Source organism: Dendrobium catenatum, unplaced genomic scaffold, assembly GCF_001605985.2.
Source record: "Dendrobium catenatum unplaced genomic scaffold, ASM160598v2 fragScaff_scaffold_372, whole genome shotgun sequence".
Taxonomy (NCBI): Eukaryota; Viridiplantae; Streptophyta; class Magnoliopsida; order Asparagales; family Orchidaceae; genus Dendrobium; species Dendrobium catenatum.
The window spans coordinates 231,214-250,705 of NW_021318834.1; the positions used below are offsets into that span (position 1 = coordinate 231,214).

General features: G+C 32.7%; 1 protein-coding gene across 3 annotated transcripts; it reads right to left on the reverse strand.

Annotated features, from left to right (window-relative positions):
- Positions 1-370: 370 nt before the first annotated feature.
- On the reverse strand, positions 371-18,640 carry LOC110094248 (transcription factor TCP24-like). Of its 3 annotated transcripts, none has more exons than XM_028693859.1 (4): positions 18,550-18,640; positions 18,275-18,461; positions 16,468-18,024; positions 371-697 (listed from the first exon to the last, which is right to left on the reverse strand). In XM_028693859.1, the coding sequence occupies exon 3, from the start codon at positions 17,623-17,625 to the stop codon at positions 16,516-16,518; it is 1,110 nt and encodes a 369-aa protein (XP_028549692.1). In that variant the 5' UTR covers positions 17,626-18,024; positions 18,275-18,461; positions 18,550-18,640; the 3' UTR covers positions 371-697; positions 16,468-16,515. The 3 variants fall into 3 exon arrangements, with proteins under 3 accessions (XP_028549692.1, XP_028549693.1, XP_020675099.1); XM_028693860.1 differs by having other exon boundaries at positions 16,468-17,682; positions 17,866-18,024; positions 18,275-18,592; XM_020819440.2 differs by having other exon boundaries at positions 16,468-18,071; positions 18,275-18,592.
- Positions 18,641-19,492: the final 852 nt, after the last annotated feature.

Genomic DNA, 19,492 nt, shown 5'->3' on the forward strand with positions numbered 1-19,492 from the left:
TATTTCACTATTTATTGGAGAGTATATTATATTATTAGCATATTTAGGCTTCATTTGAGTCAATTTTTTTCTTATTTTGTGAAGCTGCTACAAAGAAAGTATTTTTTTAAAGTTATTATAGAAAATAATTTTTTTAGTAAACAAAATTTTTCTGAAAGCAATAAAAAAATATTGACAAAAAAATTATGATTAATATCCGAAAAAATAAAAGAAAAGAAAACAATCTCATAATAAATCTTAAAGCAGCTTTGGTGAATTACCAGTCAAAGCCATCATAAATGTAGAATACCCAATTTTATAGGCAGTTTAGAGGCAGACATAACAAAATTATCAAATACTGTAACTGCTGAGAGAACATGAGAGAAATTTATTTAACAGAGTACAAAGTTGACGAGGCACCTGCACCTTTATTAATTAGCCTTACACGCATTAAAACCAAGCTCTGGAGAGAAGATCTCTCATAGTAAATACAAAAAGATCCAATGATTCAAGCACACTGAAAAATATCATTCTTGGAACACAAATCATGAATGGAAATCATAATAGGGATCAAAATAAATGACAGGAATGCTGGTTAATAGTAGTTACAGCAATACATACACTACTAGAATTGATGAAGTTGGATGTTGAAGGAACAGAATCATCTGGATTCATCATGGCTGTTGTCAGCTTCAGTTCCCAGCTTTTCTCTCTCGATCTGTGGAATAAATGGTTCAGTTAGTAAGATTGAATATATATATTGAGCTGGGATATTCTCATTCAATTGTAATCAGAATGAACTTTAATAAATTGACAAAAGACATTTCTATTAGATTCATATAATATAAAATTACGATTTGCAGACAAATTCATAGAAAAATTGATATGAGCTGAAGGTTTTAAGATCATTGTGATTAAAACTAGATAAGGATCACCAGATGATGAATTGAATAGCAGCGAAAAAAAGTTAGAAGATGTAGGCATTGATAAAGCGAATTTTTTAAAAAGAATATAGAGCTGTTTTTAAGCAGCAGGACAATGGAAAATGCAAGAAGATTCAGTCATATCAGGACATATAACTTCATATATTAATATTCAGTTTGTATGGCTTTGAACCCATATTTAACTCACTATATTCTATAATGTACCCAACTCTTTCAAGGTTCCAGGATTCACAAAGAACTACTTCTTGAGCATCTTTTAAATGGAGTTTTCCGAGGAGCACCATCAAGGACTAATTTTGTGACAATCTAATTCAAGATCAAAGAGTTATTTTATGGATAGCAGTTACAGTTTGGCTTACATATTATCTGATATAAGCTTCGTAGATAATATAAGTTTTCTTTGGGATAGCTTTGATACTGTTTTATGAAACAGAATTTTAGTACAGAATTAAAGCAACAAGAAAGCTGTCTCAAACGAAATCATAATCAATGTCACTACAACACGAGACTACAGCCATAGCTCAGATAGTTTAAAATATAAGCTGGGCTATTTTAATCAAACAAACGACAGATTGCAATATGTAGGTGTTTTAATAACTTTTTTGGTGTGCTAAAGTTATAATAAAAGAAGCTGAAAATCATGGCAGACTGGTTCTAAATTTTGTAAGAATGGGAAAAATTTAGCTGCACCATGCTCACATATCATTTAAACTATAGTATGACAGAGTTAAACAGAAAATTGATAGATCATGACACTCAGCTAATTAGCATTTACATATTTCAGATAAGGAATCCAAAAATGAAGTATCTTTATCAACAAAACAGCATTGATAGGTAGCATGAAGTTAATTATTTTTTAGAGGGATTTACATATATATCATTAAAATCTTATATATTTACATATTTAATACTAAAAATTTAATATTTATTTATATCGTTTTTATGTCTAAATCAAAACAACATATATATTTAAAAATGTGTTTTACTTAAAATAAATTAATATTAATATTTTTATGGATTAAATATTTAAGTGTTATAGAATTAAATATAAAAATTTAAGCATTAGATATATAAATAAATAAATAATTTTTTGCTTGTATTTAAACCTCCTTATTTTTTATTCTTGAGAATCAAGGAATCAATTTTTTCTGCGAATTTTGGAACAAAGATTATTGACTTTAGTTGATATATTCCACATGGCAATGCCTTTCTTTACTCAAAATATTTTAAAACGATTCTACTTTAGCAACCTGTCTCCAACCTTTTGCAGTGCATATAATCTCCTGCCCCAAACTTTTGAGGTGTTAAACGTAGCTGCTAATTAAAGTACCTACAACCAGGCCCCATCAAGAATTCATAGCAAGAAAAAGCCTAAATTAAAAAAAAATAAAAATAAAGTTCTGAATGGCAGAAAATGTATGTGTTCATAGAAAGATTTAAAACCAGCAAATAATCATCTTTGGTATGGTTAATGACCATCAGAACAAGAGAAAGTAGGCGAGCACTAATTCAATAAGATTTAAGATACCAAAAAAGTATTAGAGGATAAAATGGCTATGATGCATAGGGGAAGCCATAGAGTTGCTCTTAGAGTACCTATCATTGATTTGACTTGGGCATGCTTATAACTGTTAAATGTGTCGTTCATCAAATCTTAGCTATTTACTTAAAAAGAAGGTTACCTGCCTATTTTGTCTTTTTAGATGTATCTATTATTCCTTATGTAGCCTTTCCTATCGGTATTCTTCTTGGTTCTTTGGTTCTTTCTTATTTAGCTAAAAGGTGGGCTTTTGGTGGAGGATCGATCATCTAAGAGTGATAGAACGAGAGTAGGAAAGGCGCTTTGGGTAGAAAGGGAAAGACAATACCGAGAAGAGAAGAGGACGATTTACTGCAGGAAAGGAGAAGGTCCAGCCTTTCTTCTTCTTGGGTTTGCGAGTTTGAGCCATATGAAAGAGAGTGAGGAAAGAGCTTAAAGAGTCTTTCTTCCTATTGTAGAGAGAGAGAGAGAGAGAGATTTGTTGTCCGAATTAAGGTTCTTGGTGAGAACCAGGGTTGCACTTAGGTTTCTCTTTATCTTTATCTTCTTTCATTCTTTGTCCGATTCGTGTGCTTGGGCCGAAATCAAGATACTAGGTGGCAAGAGGGTGACAACAGTGGATCTGTGATAAAAAGCAGTAAAATGTCTTGTTATTCTTGTAATCAGCTGGGCATTGCATCCATAAAAACTAAATCCTAATTTCTTCTTATGGATGTAGGCAACATCACACCGAACCACATAAATTATGTTGTCTTTAATTATTTTATTAATTACTGCTCTCTCTCTCTCTCTAATTGTTTACTATTTCTTACAGAATTTATGTTTCTTAAATTCTTCCATTTACTATTTCTATTTTTATAAAGAGAAATAACTATGACAATTGTTGAGAAGAAAAATATGTTAGCAATTGATTTTATTCTGTAGGAAATGAGTATAGTTTTGAGATCAAGAAATATCAATTATATTTTCTTCAGTCAAGATTGTTATATTGCATTGTGGTTCTTGCCAAATATTTTTAGTCAACTTATATATATAAAATTGAGGTAAATCTGTTGAATAGATTATAGTCGTCTATGTTGGTTAGTTTTTTTCTTAGTCAAGATTGTTATATTGCATAGTGTAGTTCTATCCAAATCTTCTTATTTAACTTGCATATAAAAATTTGAGATAACTCTGTTGAATAGATTATTGTCTATATTTGTTAAATTTTTCAAATCAATTCGGCTTATTGTGTGTTCAGGATCATTATAAATTGGTATAATAGCCAAGAGGGCTCATCAAGAGAATAAAACATTAGAAAGAATAAAACTTGAGAATTTATCGAAAAATAGTATACTAAGAAGTGAGTTGCAAATGGACATTCAAAAGCAAAGATGATATTCTTAACATTGCCAAGCTAGATTTCACGCAAGTTAATGGCAAAAGAATTCACTCAAAAATAAGAAATACATTTAAATGGGATTTTTTTCTCCTATTGTTAAGCACTCTTCGATTAGAGTAATTTTGAGTTTAAGAGTATGGCATGATCTAAAATTGGAATAGAAAGATAAAGAAAAGATTTTCTATATGATTCCAAAGGAAGTTATTGATATGTCAAGAAGAGGGATATGTAAAATCTAATTAGGAAAATAAAGTTTATCTTCTTAAAAAAATTTGCTTATGTTATTTTCATGATAATAATATAAGAGATTTCCTTCTTTAAAGAATGAGAATTTGTTTAGAAAGAATAATTAAGATGTGTGCTCTAAATGATATTTTTTAAAAATTAGTGCTATTTATTTGCTTCCCTATGTAGATGATGGGGATATAGCAAGTGACAACAAGATAGAGATAGCAAACTAAAGTGTTTTACTAAAAAAACCAAGTTCAAGATGAAGGATTTAGATTAGATTAAATGAATGCTTATGAGAGATATCACAAAAGATAATAAGAAAGATTTGCTACACTTAGTGTAAGTATGTTATGAAAATTCTAAAGAAGTTTAAAATGAATATTTTCAAACCTCTTTCATCTTTTTTTATGATTTAGACTTTTGTTTGTATGGACGTCATAAATTGAGAAAGATCAAAAGTATATGAATACAATATTGTAGATTGGTGCTACATATAATCTCATATACTCTACGATTTGTAATAGACCTTATGTATCACAGACAACAAGTGTTAGCTAATGTTGGTTTGACTTCTAGAAAGGGAAACTTGAGTAGAGAACAATTTATAGAGTTTGGAGACTCAGATTATGTTGGGTATTTGGATAATGGAAATTGTTGACTAGTTATATATGTTTTCCTTATATATAGGAACACAATGAAATGGAAAGCAAATATACAATCCAATTTTGCTTTATCAATATAGAATATATAACTGTAATTAAGACGAAAATAAAATATGTGGTTAGAGAGGATTGTCATAAGAGCTTGAAAAATGAGAATATGAAAATTGTAATCTAGTGTGATGATAAGAGAGTCATTCAACTAATAAAGAATTAAGTATTTTATAAAAAGAATATAGTACATTGACATAGATTATCATTTCCATTATATGGACTAATTTTGCAAATCAATAGAAGGCTTATTATGTTGTTAAAGACCATTATTATAGTCATTTCATGTTTAATCTAAATAAATTTATCAGGATTTGTGCCAATCATCAATTTACCTCAAAACTAAATTTGGATCTATTTGGCATCTCATTAGAAGAATCCTATTAATAATTCTCCTAAGAATAAGTGGGAGGTCTATTATTCCGATCACCATATACTTCTTGGAGGGTAGAAAATGCCCTCTTCTACATGTGATAGATTGATTAATCCGTCTAGCATAACTCAAGTGGATTGGCCATCTAATATCATGTAAACTAGTTATCTAGCAAGACACAATAATCACAAATTCTCATATCAATCTGTAGGGTTTGATAAGCTTTTCATGCACAATCACTCCTGAATAGTCTTAACATACTACTTATGTACCTCACAAGGTAAGGACTTGCTCAATTTTTGATTGATCGCCTTTTCTTTTTTAATTAGACAACACTCCATCTTAATTGGTCTAATAAAATCACATCAAGAATAGATCTTTGCCTTTTTGACACAACATTGGTTGATTTTACCAGCTTGAATGTAATAATTTAAAAAGTATATATAAAAAGCAATTTTGAAAGGTAAAGATTAGAAATGTTATGTTTTGAACCTATTTGTATGTGTTTGTAAGTGTTTGAAAGTATTTTTGTGTATAAAGGCATGTATGGGTTCTGGAATGAGCCGCAGGGATTTGAGGTGCTTTTTAGCAAAAAATTTAAAAGTTTATTATTTTTAGCATTTAGATGTTGTGTACCCGAGCACCACAGTGCTAAGTTGCTAAATAATGACATTTAAGTGTTTGAGTCTCAGACTTTTTGAAAAATGAACAAGCGCCGCAATGCTAGACGGACCACCGTAGCACTAGGCCACCATTTGCACTTTAAATAAAAAAAATCCACTATTACATTCATTCGAGCGCCAGAGCTAGCTGAGCCTGAGAGAGGAAAGGGTTTTGGAGGGGGAAATAAGGATTTTTGAGCCACTTCATGTCATTTTTAAGCATCAGTCTAGTTGGGAAAGTTGTCTGAATCGAGGTAGGTCATATTATGATTATCTAAATTTTGAAAAATATAAAGTTTTTTTGAATTTTCTAATTAAATTTTTATTTTAGATACCAAAAAATCTGGATAACTTTGTATTGATAGAACATTCAAAATGTGACTTTTTATTATAGAGATTGAGATTCTGTATATTTTTTAAAAACTTTTTCCCTAGTGAATTTAGAACATATGCGATTTTCATGGAATAGAAAAATAATCTGGAATCTAAAAAATAGTGCTATAGTATAATTAGTCTTAAAATGATATTTTACACAATCTCTCATAATTTGATTATATTTTGAAACTGTGAATTTATACTCAGTAGGTATTTTATTTAAGCATATTGTTAAAACAAGTATTGAGAATAATTACTAGTATGTGAATGGGTGAGAGCTGGTCAAAATTGCTATTATAATATTGTGATAATAAAATAAGTGAAAATAAGTAAAAAAGCTAGTTTTAATAACATTGACTAAAGATTGGTTGACCAATACAGGATGGCGAGCTAATGGGTTTTCCTTTAAATATTGTGATTTGATGTTATCCTTAATTGATTCTCATGATACGTTGATTAGGAGTTAAAATGAGTTATTAATGTGCCGACAAGGAAGGAGTCACAACTCCATCTACAGAGCCAATAAATACTGATTATTGGTTACTAACAACTAAAAAACATCATGCTCTTTACTTGTTAAGTGTGATACTATGTTGCACTGATACACCTATTTATAAAGGCCTGTTGTATCCGATACACCGATACATGGATACGCCTCCAATATGCCACCAATACGTGTCGGATATGCCAAAGCCGTATCCAATTAAAATACTATTTAATTTTGAAATGACATGCGTATCTGATACACGTGTCTGTTGAAAAACAAAAATAAAAAAAGCCGCATCATATTTACTTCAATGGCTACGAGCAAGGTTCTCTCATTTCTGAGATGGATTTGAGTCTCTTGATGATATGGAAATATTAGAAATTACTAATCTTTCACTTAATGAGGCTAAATTAGTAGTTATGATATTTATTGAAGATGATATAGAAGTTCAAAGACAAACCACTGAAGAAGCTAATCATACCATTCCTTCTATTAAAAGTTGAAACTTCATGTGCTAGATAATTTATGTTTATGCTTTTGTTGTTGTACTAGACATTTAATGCTTACTTATATTTGGATATTATAAGTAACAAGGCTACAAATGATGTTGTTTTTATTTTTTTTATAATTTCAAATATTATTCTTTGATTGATTTCTTAATTTTTATGTATGATTTATAAATTATAATGCCGTGTCCGCGCCATTCACGTATCCTATATTTTTAAGAATTGACGTATCTTGTATTCGTATCGCACTACAGGAAAATCTCTTCTTTCCGGCGGATTTTCCGGCGGAATATTTGATAGTTTCCAACGGATTTTTAAAGTTTCCGAAGGATTTTCGGCGAAATTTTGTTCGTCAGAAAATCGAGCGTCGGAAACTTTTTCCATCGTAACAAATCCGCCGGATGTTTTTCGGTCCGCCGGAAACTCTGCCGGAAAAAATCTGTCGGAAATTTTTCGGAAAAACCGCTGGAAACAATTATACCGGATCTCCGCCAGAAAATTCCGTCGGTAATGGGCAGTTTTCCTGTAGTGTCGTGTTGTATCCTTATCGCCGTATCCGTATCGGTGCAACATAGGTGTGATACTAAAATGCTTGTTATTAATTTATTATTACTGTAAAACCTAACTATTATTGCACTGATTAATTATTACTATATAGATTTTATAACATTAATGTGATTCTTATAATTTTATCAAGACTTTAGTTCTACCGATTAATATGATTTCTTTATTGATTAAATTGTACTATTATGACATGATTTATCACTATTTCAATGAATTGATGCCTAAACTAGTTTATGGGAATAACGGTAATTTTATTACTCTTTGTATAGTACTATTTTTATTTTATAGATTTATTACTCCTAAGTGTGAGCTTTATTATTTCTTCACTAATCCAAACCATATAATTGTTACTGCTATGAATTAATTGATGACATGCATATTATTTTTTTACAATGCTTTGAATTTAATTATAAGATTTTAGTGACCAATTAGGTTATTTAGCTTATTATATATGATTTAAATAATTTCATATTAAGGAAGAGGTTTAAGAGTGTAAGACTGATCATGATTCCTCAAGTTAAGTTCCTTTTTATTTTAGTTACTCTTTTGTACTGAGTATAATGATATGTGTCTCTCTATATTGTGTAACCTCAAGGTGTCTCTTTGGTTGGACCTCCCACATTGGGTCCCACTAGAGTTAGTCTAAGAAAGTTTTAACTCCTCTACTAAACAAATTACAATTTCCCCTAGGAATCTGACTGACCATTCTCAATACTCACTATATCTCTACATGCATCAACGAAAGCTAACAAAAATTTTTCCTGTGAGCAAAAATGTGAGAACACATTTCCTTTTCTAAAAAGAAAGATGAGCAAAATGTCTACCTTAGGCATGCCAAACTTATGAACATCTTTTGAATTAAAAGATAATGCATCCGAATATGCTCTTTGCATGGTTCTAATGTAAGATGATTTACAAAATATTACTCTGAGTAGCCACTTGAAGCTTAAAAGAAATACTCGACATATGATGAATAATTATCACACTTTGCCCAGCATTGAAGCATTAACAATCTTCATTGACTTGAAAAGATATATGTTTCAAACATGCTACAAACCACTTAAGTACCTCCAAATATAATTAAAACTTCAACAAACTTAACACAAAGTATATGAGGTACCTACATCAATTTAACATAGTCATCTGATTTAAGGATATACATAATAAGATGGTAAGATGGCATAAATGCTCTCTTGTCCTCTGATGATCTAATTAGTAATAATATAGCTACAACCTACTCATCATTGCTCATGAGGAGTATGCCATTCTCTACAAGCTGGATGAAAATATATGAGAAGTCTTAGAAAATGCCAAATAAGGATATGATATATAAGAGGGATTGCTCTTTAAGTGAGACCAACACTACATCTTGAAGAACGATGGTCAACTAAAGTGAATCTAAGAAGTGTGCACCTCCAAAATTGCCTAAACATGAGGTGAACATGATGTTATAAAATCTACATAGATATTTATGTTGGATAATAAAGCACTTGGATGTAGATAAATTCTTAAATAGGATGCATCTCTATTGCACCACAAATCCCTTAGATTAAGGACTATACATGCCTCAACTCAAATGACATGTCTATTCTTCAAGAATGATTAGATTCATTTCATTTAGAAAAGCTCAATCATCTTGGATAGAGATTCCTATTTTCTTACATAGTTTTGAAAAGAAATTTGGGTAATGATTGATATAATAATATAAAGAAAGAATCACCATTCATCTATAAACTCATGGCAAAACTTAGGTGGTGAATTGAACTACGATGCACTTGCTATGAGGATTCAATGCATGACATACAATGACTTGAGATGAGTGCCAATATCATATCTAATTTTTTTTTATAGAGTAGTCCATTTTTCATTATGTCAAGCTCCTTTCATAAAGTCACTTGAATATAATGGAAAGCACAAATAATTCTAAAAGAGATTCAAAAGATTCACTATGAGGTTTACCTCAAGAAAGTATATCAATTCTACAAGAATTACCATGACTAACATGTTAGCAAGGAAGAAAGGAGAGGAAAAGAAAATTAAAAGAAAGGAGAACTCATGTATCTCCACATTACCAAGGAAAAAATGATGAGGGAAACGAATTTAAAACTATTAGACATGGCTTACTAAATTTTTTAATATTATTTTGAAGATTAAAGAGATTTCAGATGTGTACAGAATGAGTGTGTTGATTCCTATCTTTAAAAATAAAGATATTACACAAGATTGTGAAAATTATAGAGGAATTAAGTTGAGTTGTAATACTTTAAAACAATGGGAGAGAGTTATGGAACATAAGTTACGAGGTGATACGAATGTTTCTCAAAATAAACTTGGATTCATGCAAGGTTGGTCTACAATAGAAGCTATACATTTATTGAGAGATTTGATGGAGAAGTATAGAGAGAAAAAGGATGATCTTTATTTATTTAGAGAAAGCTTATAATAAAGTTTCAAGAGAAGTGCTATGGAGAGTTCTAAAAAAGAAAGGGATTAATAATGCTTATATTCAAGTCATTAGGGATATGTATGCTGGAGTTGTTAGTTGTGTTCAAACACAAGGTGCTTTGACCAAGTATTTTCCAAGTTTAGTTGGATTACATCAAGGATCAACCTTAAGCCTATATCTTTTTGCTTTATTCATGGATGTTGTTACTAGAGATTTGTAGGAGGATGTTCCCTGGTGTATGCTTTTGTTAATGATATTTTTCTTGTTAATAAGACTAAAGAGGGAGTTAAAGGTAAACTTGAATTATGGAGATCAACCTTAGAGTCTAAATATTTTCATTTGAGTAGATGTAAAACTAAAAACATAGAGTGTAATTTTAGTAGTAATAGATCAAGTGGGGGGTTTGTGACATTGAGCGATCAAGTTATTAATAAGAGTACACATTTTAGATATCCTAGGTCTATTGTCTAGAGTGATGGTGAAATAGATGGGAATATTATTAGTAGAATTCAAGTTAGATGGATGAAGTGAAGGAATGCATGTTGTGTGATAGAAAAGTACAATTCAAACTTAAGGGAAAAATTCTATAAGATGGTGGCTAGACCTGCAATGCTTTAAGGCGCAGAATGTTGGCCATTAAGGAGAAGCATAATATTAAATTAAGTGCTGCAGAGATGATGATGCTTAGATGGATGAGTGGCTTTACTCTTAGAGACAGGATACAAAATGAGCATATACGTGAAATGGTTGGAGTAGCTCTAGTGGCATATAAGATTAGAGAGAGTCACCTTAAATAGTTTGGTCACACAAAACGACTATCTTCCGATGACATGATTAGGAGAGTAGATGTATTAGATTTAACCTATGTTAAGATAGGTAGAGGTAGACCTAAAAAAACTTGGTTATAAAATATTGGAAATGACATCTCTTTTTTAGATCTAAATGAGAATTTAACTCTTAGCCGGACACAATGGACAAAAAGAATTAATGTAGCCAAGCCCATAGTGTGGGATAAAGGCTTGTTGTTGTTGTTTCAGTCATGGCTGACTCAAAATCTCAAAGAAGATTAAGGATGAAACCTATTGAGTAGACATGCCCGATTATATGGAAAACTACTTTATGATGAAATTGAAAATTTTGATCCCTTTGAGTATTTAATACTGGATAATGAGTTTGAAAAAGTATCAACTCTTCTCAACAATCTTCAAGTAAACTAAGATGATCAAATAAATGAGGACAACCACAATAACCAATCAAAGCTACAAAATCAGCATGAACGGGCAACTAACATCCAAGGAAAAATGGTACAATATGGAGAGAAAAGTTGACATATTCTCTCAATTATAGCTTGATTTACATGATTGAATTGCCTACTAAAATGGGGGCATATGATCAAAAGATCGAGTACTTGATGACGTGGGAACTAGGGGTGATAGAAGAAAGAAAGGAAGTATTGGGAAGAGTTATAATGTGACTAAAATGATCTCAAGTCAGTAATATTACTGCTAAGAGTATTTCAGGTTCTAAGGAGACTTCAAAAGGGTCCGTAAGAAGTTCTTTGTTGTCATATGCTAAAGAACTGAGAAACTGAAGGTCAAGAACCAAGAAGTAAAGGAGGCTGGAAGCTAGCCAGCTAGATATCTCAAAAGGCTCATTGAATAAAATCAAGAGACGAGTCAGCTTTGAAATATAAGAAGATTATTGATTGCATAGAAATGACAACATCTTGACAATGCTATTCCACAAATGTGGCATCATAAGAGCTCCATACCTCAATAATCCCATTTTCAATCATGATGTCATGCAATGAATAAAAGACACAAGTTGTGTCATACCTTATTTTATTGCTACCCATGACACAATCGATAACCCTATTTAATAAAGGGAAGTTGCAATCTTTGTCCATTGAGATTATTGAGGATATTAGAAGCTTGAATGCTTGCCAATTGTATGATTGAGATGAACATTAAGAAAACAAAATTTTTTGATGTTACAAGTAGGATATTGAAACATAAGAGAAAGACCTTAGAGAGAAGTTTCCTACTATGGAGTAAGAGAGAATTGTGCTACCTTATGTCTTATGACTTGAAAGAGACCACTTAGTCAAAGAGCTAAGTGAGAAAGGAATTCAAGAAAGAGCGTCTTCCACCTTGTACGTTGCCTAACTTTTTTTCATTAATAAGATGGAGGTCTTAGTTTTTCACTTACAAAAAATTTATAATACTATTCAAACTGTGAATGCAACTTGCATGCCATGGTGGCTCAAGGATTATGCAATACCAATGTGTAATAAATTTGATTGAATATATTGAATAGAAGGATGAAAAAACTATTAGTATTTCACTCTACGAATTAAGATTGAGTAGTTAAAATAAACTAAAGTGCCTATAAAGTAATACACCATTAAATAATATCTTGAAGGTTTAAAGTTAACCATTAGACTATTGGATAATAAGAAATTAGGATCTTTTTTCTTGCCAATCACCAAATCTTAATATTTTTATCCTTATAAAGTCCTACATTGCTAAGAGAGTAAGGAGAGCTTGTTATTCTCCTCCTAAATAAACCTCTTCATTCGAGGGTTGAAATGAAGCTTAAGGAGATGGAGCTGGCCATTGTTGTACAATACAACAAAGAACATTTAAAATATAAACAAGCTTCTTCTTATTGTTGTTAATGCTTCATTCTCTTCTCAATGTCATTGGCTTCTAATTTGCATGGATATTTAGTCCCTATAGAGTCCATAGTGATAGTGATACCTATACTTGTCTTACTTAACAAGGGTGGGGAGGCTAATGGTAATTATCATCACAAAATCATCGGCTGAAAGTTCCTTAGGATTCAATGACCCCATTATTAAGATTAGGTTGGCCATATTATTTGTACCTATCATTGTTACCTTGGGTTAGAGGAGAAAATATTTTGGTGCTTCCCTTAATAGCGTTATAACTACACATATTTCTAGCATAGGTAGAAGGCCCTCAAGCATTTTCCAATGCTCTTTATATCTTGGATATATGAAGATACTTTTGAAACTTTTGGCAACACTAAATCATAGCATAAAGGTTGCCCAACATTGTGCGTTCTATGAAAGATAATGTTAAATTTTTGTTGAACAATAAAATTTAGCCTCGTATAATGAGTTAATCTTAGAGTCTAAAGGCTTTCGCTTGAGAAGATCTAAAATTGAATATATGGAGTGTAATTTTAGTAATAATAGATCTAGTGGGGGGATTGTAACTTTGGATGACCAAGTCATTAATAAGATATAAATGTTTTAGATATCTTGAGTCTATTATTTAGAGTGATGGTGAAATAGATATGGATATTATTAGTAGAATTCAAGTTGGATGGATGAAGTGGAGGAACCGAAAATTGCTCAAATTCCGCCGGAAAAAGCCGCCGGAAGTGGGTGATTTTCCTGTAGTGAAAGTCCCTCTCAAACTTAAGGGAAATTAAATTCTATAAAATGGTAGTGAGATCTACAATGCTTTATTGTGCAGAATGTTGAGCCATTAATAGAGAAGCATATTAAGTTAAGTGTTGCAGAGATGAGGATTCTCAGGTGGATGAGTGACTTTACTCTTAGAGACAAGATACAAAATGAGAATATACGTGAAAAGGTTGGAGTAGCACCAGTGGATAAATAAGATTAGAGTGAGTAGCCTTAGATGGTTTCATCTCATTAAACGGCTAGGAAAGTAGATGTATTAGATTTAACTTATGTTAAGAAAGTTAGAGGTAGATCTAAAAAGTGTTGGTTAGAAAATATTATAAATGACATTTCTTTATTAGATTTAGATGAGAATTTGACTCATAACATGACAAAATGGAGAAAAACGATTCATGTAGTCGACCCCACATAGTGGGATAAAGGCTTGTTCTTGTTGTTGTTGTAATAAAATTTAGACTCATGTGATATCTATGCTCCTTAAAACTAACTAATTTTATGCTACAGATGGCCATCAATGGTTTCATAAAGTCTAATCATCGTCTGATGCTTGCTAATGAACAATATTGAACATCTATCAGTCATTAGCATCCAAGATCAATCCCATGAGTTGCTAAAATATAACATTCTTCTTATGAAATTAAAAAAAAAAAATACCTTTCAACAGGAAAGAATAAGTAAAACTAATTTATTCTACTAATGAAATTTTCATTAGGAGATATTCTTGGTTTAAAGTGACAAATATATGATAGTCTGAAGTGAAGTGACTAATTCTAACTGCATATGCAGTACAAATGTAGATTTAAAAAAATATTTTTTCAGTTCAATAGTATTCGGTAATCAATCATTATTTTTGACAAAATTAACGCGCCTAATCATCAAGATGATCGCCATCAGCCTGTTCACAACTACTTAGGGTCAGCTACAACTAGCTTTCTTCGCTTTACATAAGTTTTGATGTTCATCATTTCTTCCTACTCAACAGAATTAAAAAATAAATTAAAAAAAAAAACAGAGTAGAATTTTTAAACTTAAAATCTGACATTTCATTATCCATGTTAACTGGTTTCATGATTTAAATCTTAACGGTTCATATCATCCGAATACCCAAACCAGTAGTATTATAAGACAACTTGAGAAAAAACTTTAAAGAACTTGACGAAGTTTGTTGTCTTAAGCAACTAATACATGATTAAAATGTATGCAGCTAAACGACAATATATAGAACAGATGCAATCAAATATACTGTTAGAAAAAAAAAATAAAAAACGAGATTTTAAACTGTTTCTTGCAATAGGAAAAATCTGCGAAGAGTTTGAGCTGTCCAAAAATATATAGAAGAATATTAGCATAGAAATAAACAAATAATAGCAACCACAAACAAATGCAAAAAGTCCATGCATGCCACTAAAAGCCTAGAAGAGTTTGACTTGTCTATACAATATTCAAATTTAATTAAAAAAATAGTCCCTCATCATTTGAACTAGCAAAACAAAAAGCTCCCAGGAAAAACTACAAAAATAAAAAAAATTTAAGTCCACTCAACATTCCACATCACGAGCATCTTCAACACCTAATATTATTTTATCAAAAATGTAATATATAAGAAAGATTAGGACGCAGCTCTCCTTGATTTGTTGGTTGGGTGCTTTGAATTCGTTTGTATGTGTGAGTCTAGCATTATCCCGTATTTCTCCTTAAAAAAGAAAAAAAAAAGAATACGAGGTATAAGAATAAATTGTTCAATATTAACTGCATTAATATATTTCGGTATTTTTTTATATGATATAATATATACATATAAGACAAATATTTTATTAAAAAAGTTAATGACTTGAATTAGTATGATAAAAGCGCTTCCTAAGCTAAATTAGTCAACGCTTAAACGGGTATTGAAAACTATTAATATAGTAAAAATCGATCAACTTATTCTTATATTTTGTATTCTTTCTTATATAAGATGTCTATAGACTTGATATTACATGATTAATTTGAGGAAGGCGCTCACGGCATATGGAATGTTGACAGGACTTCATGAAATTTTTTAATGCCGTTACATGAATTTCTTGTTGGCTAATTCAAATGATGAGAGGTTATTTTTTATGATAAAAGTCAATATATTGACTTACGGTGAGGATCATTATTTTACTTATAAGACCTTCAAGAGTCGGAATTGAAAGCAAAAGCCTAAAATCATTCATTGAAAATATATTCATAATTGATCTATCTATTAGCCCGAATCAGCGTAAGAAAAAAAAAAGGATTGCCACAGAGCCATAAATGGCTGAAATGACAAGCATAAAGGGCCGGATTGAAACCCTGAACCTACAAAATTTGACAACCGTTGATCCCTTGACGGATGGAAAGAAGGAATCATCGTAGTTGGACAGAGGAGCTTGTAAGGATCAATGACAAGCAATACTCGTGCAGAATATAACGTGGAGTCGTGGATAAGACCAAAGCCTACCTAATATTGAGGATGTGAACAAAGTAGACTATGTCGTTAAACACACAAAATGCCAAAATGGTCTGTGCCATCCTCAACCCCAAAGCAACAAGTACTATGGATTAAAGAAAGGTGCGACAGGAAAAGCAGTATTTTTTTATAATTAAATATAATGTTTATGATTATAACAAATAGTTTTTAATATGTCACATAATATAAAATGTATAAAAATACAGAATTTAAGAATTATGAGTCAAAATTTCTTTATATTATATAATATTAAAACGTAATGATTTATTCCAGATATAAAGAACGCATAAAAAAATAAATTTAAAAATTGCGGAAAAATTGATGTTTTTTTTTATTTCTTACCAGCAAAGAGAAGTTCTTGAAAGCTCCATGACTGCCATGCCTTCAAAATCAGCTTTTTCTCTTTCCTTTGAGGTCTGAGGGCCTGTAACCATCCAAGCAAAATGGAGTTGTCGGCTCCCTACTGAGCTGCAGCCGACTGTCGAATATAGAATGGAAGTTAGCCTCTGTCGATGTAGCCGCTGCACCGAGGATGAACGGCAAGTTTTGCACATCAATGGAAGCAGGAGAAAATGGCGAGTGAGCCGATGGATTGGACTGAAGGGTCCCCCTGTAAAAACCGGTAAGACCTGGTGCGATGGAGAAGTTGACATTGTAATCCGTATGGTCATTTATAAAAGAGAACTGTTGCATCTCTGGATTATCTCCTGTGGCTGCGGCGATATTGTAAGGCATCATTCCCACTGAAGAAGAGATGCCAAAATTTTGACTTTTGGTGGAACAGAACGTAGGTGGTACATGTTGAGTTCGAGCAAAGAAGCCAGCTTGGCCAAAGTAGTCAGCAGTAACAGTGGATGGTCGCAATATTTCCTGAATTTGAGCTGTTTCGCTAGCTGAACCAGCACTTAGAAGCTCAGTGAACGAGCTCTGATTCATATCCTGAGGATGTTGTTCCGTGGTGTCAAGATGATCTCCGGCATCCTCTCTCTTCTCTTCCTGATCCTTTGCAGCACGAAGGCGAGCTCGTTCCCTCGCCTTGATGCGTATTTCTGAGCGAGAGAGGGATAGTACCGAGCCCTTGCTTGTCTCTGAGGTGCTACTGCAACCAGGCTCGGCCTCGGTATTCATCTTACTACTCTCAGCATTCATCTTACTAATGTCCGCGAACTCGGGGAACGAAGAAACGAGAGAGGGGAGTTCAGAAATGGCGGGGGAAGCGGCCTTGATAAGCCACTCGATGGCCTTGCTGGGCTGGTCGACGCCTAGTCGGTCTTGAAGGTCGTAGAACTGGATTGCCGTGGAAACAGAGAGGCGAACTCGCCGGTCACGGAGCCCTTTGGAGGTGAACACCTTGCTATGGCGGTCTTTGCCGCCAGAAGCTCGAGAAACTCTGAAGATCCGCGACGATGACTGAGATAAGGTCATAGTGCGGGGCAATTCGTTGTCCTTATTGCAGTTGCTGAAGCGGGATCGCTTGCTGGCTTGTTGTTTCACCTCCATCTTCAACCCAAGCTCATTTCTTCTTAGTTCCCAGTTATAACTTGTCCTCTACCACACCTGTAATTATATGAGGGGGAGAGAGGAAGAAAGGTGGAGGGGGAGAGAGAGGGATAGAGAGAGAAGCTGCTGAAATAAAAAGATCCACGATTTCTGGATGGCGGTGGCGTTGTCCTTTTTCTGAGTGGTTGTGTAGATAAAAAGGGGAGGAAGGGGGCAGTTGAAAACGAAAAAAGAAGAGACCTTTCAAAGCTGCCCATCCATGGCTAGCGATGTCAGCCCGCAGCTTTAGCTTTCTGCAGCTCTATCACAAACATCATCGATTGGCAAGTAAGCTTAGCTGCTCTCTTAAGTGCTCTTGTTTAAATATTTTAACCCTCCGCTTCCTGTAAGAGCTGTCACCTGCAAGCAGGCAGAAGGCAGAAGCCTCACTACAGAAGCGCGCAGAGCTAGCTCGATTTCAGACAGTTAGTACCACAATTAATTAGCATAAAATTAAAGAACAGAAAAGAAGAGCTCCGCTTTTAATAAAAGGCAAAAATAGAACCATCAAAGGGGAAGCAGTAAACGAACGGGAAAACGTAACGCTAAACAACACACCTTCCCTATTACCCGGGGAAACAAGGAAACATGTAATGAGATCTATACTTACTGCGGATCCAGCATATCTTTTAGCGGCTAATCAGGACTCGACACCGACCCGGAATCGACGGGATATACTTTCGCTGCACTCCTAATCGTAGTCTGGATAGTCCGCCATTATCAGTCAGAGGAGAGCTGGAGGAGGAGCGACTTCGAAAGAGAGAATTTTGGGTTAGGGTTTTGCGAGGAAGAAGAAGCTACAGGAAGAGGAATTAATTTAGTTTAATTTAGAAACTGAGTATATAAGAAAGAAAGAGAGAGAGAGAGGAAGGGGGAAGCTCGGACTTCGATGCCCTAGACGTTGCCATTCCAGCCAACACTGAGCTTATCGGGAAAGGAGACGAAATACTGCGCCGTCTGGAGCTTTTTATGCGAAATGTCCGAGAAGCCATCAATAGTTTGTAAAAATTAACGAAATGCCATTAGAAAAATTATACTAATAAATTTTACATCAGCAATTTTACTTATGCAATACCAGAAGAAATATTATTTCAGAAAATTTTCATACATAATATTATCATATGCCGAGTTATATAAAAGCAAATGGTGAACTATCTATTACAATCATATCTTAAAATATTTTATTCGAATAATTTCTACATTTTAAAATGAGTACTATTTATACATTTTATTTTAGGAAAAGAATGAAAATGAATATTTTTTTAAGGGGAAACTCACAAAGGGGTCTACGCGTTTATATAAAAAAGGATTACAAGATTCTTAAAGGGAACATTCAGCTCGCTAATGCTCGAATGAGCTAAAAAAAAGTCAAAAGAAAACCTATGAGGCAATGGTTCACTATACTAAGAAATACAAAATAATCTAATAACATTCTAGGGTGGTTAGAACCTAGCACTCAAAAATGGAATATAAAAGTAGAGACTTTTTGTACAATCTTCCTGCAAAAAATATCATACTTGACCATAAACTCCTCGATCCCAAAATTATGCACTAAAAAACAACCAAGCATAACAAGATATATAAAATATTAAAACAAAAAAAACATTTAACACCAAGGATACCGAGAACTCTATTTGGAATTTCCTAGATCCAATGAAGCTAGGCATCAATCAATTTAAGCCAGAAAATGGGATGCCCCGAAACATAACCCGTATCAATACCATAAAAATTTCCTAGACAAGCCAAGTCCTAGAAGGGAAAACCATCATTCACATCATTCCCTTGCCAACCATTTATAATATGCCCAAAAGAAATAAGAAAATCAACA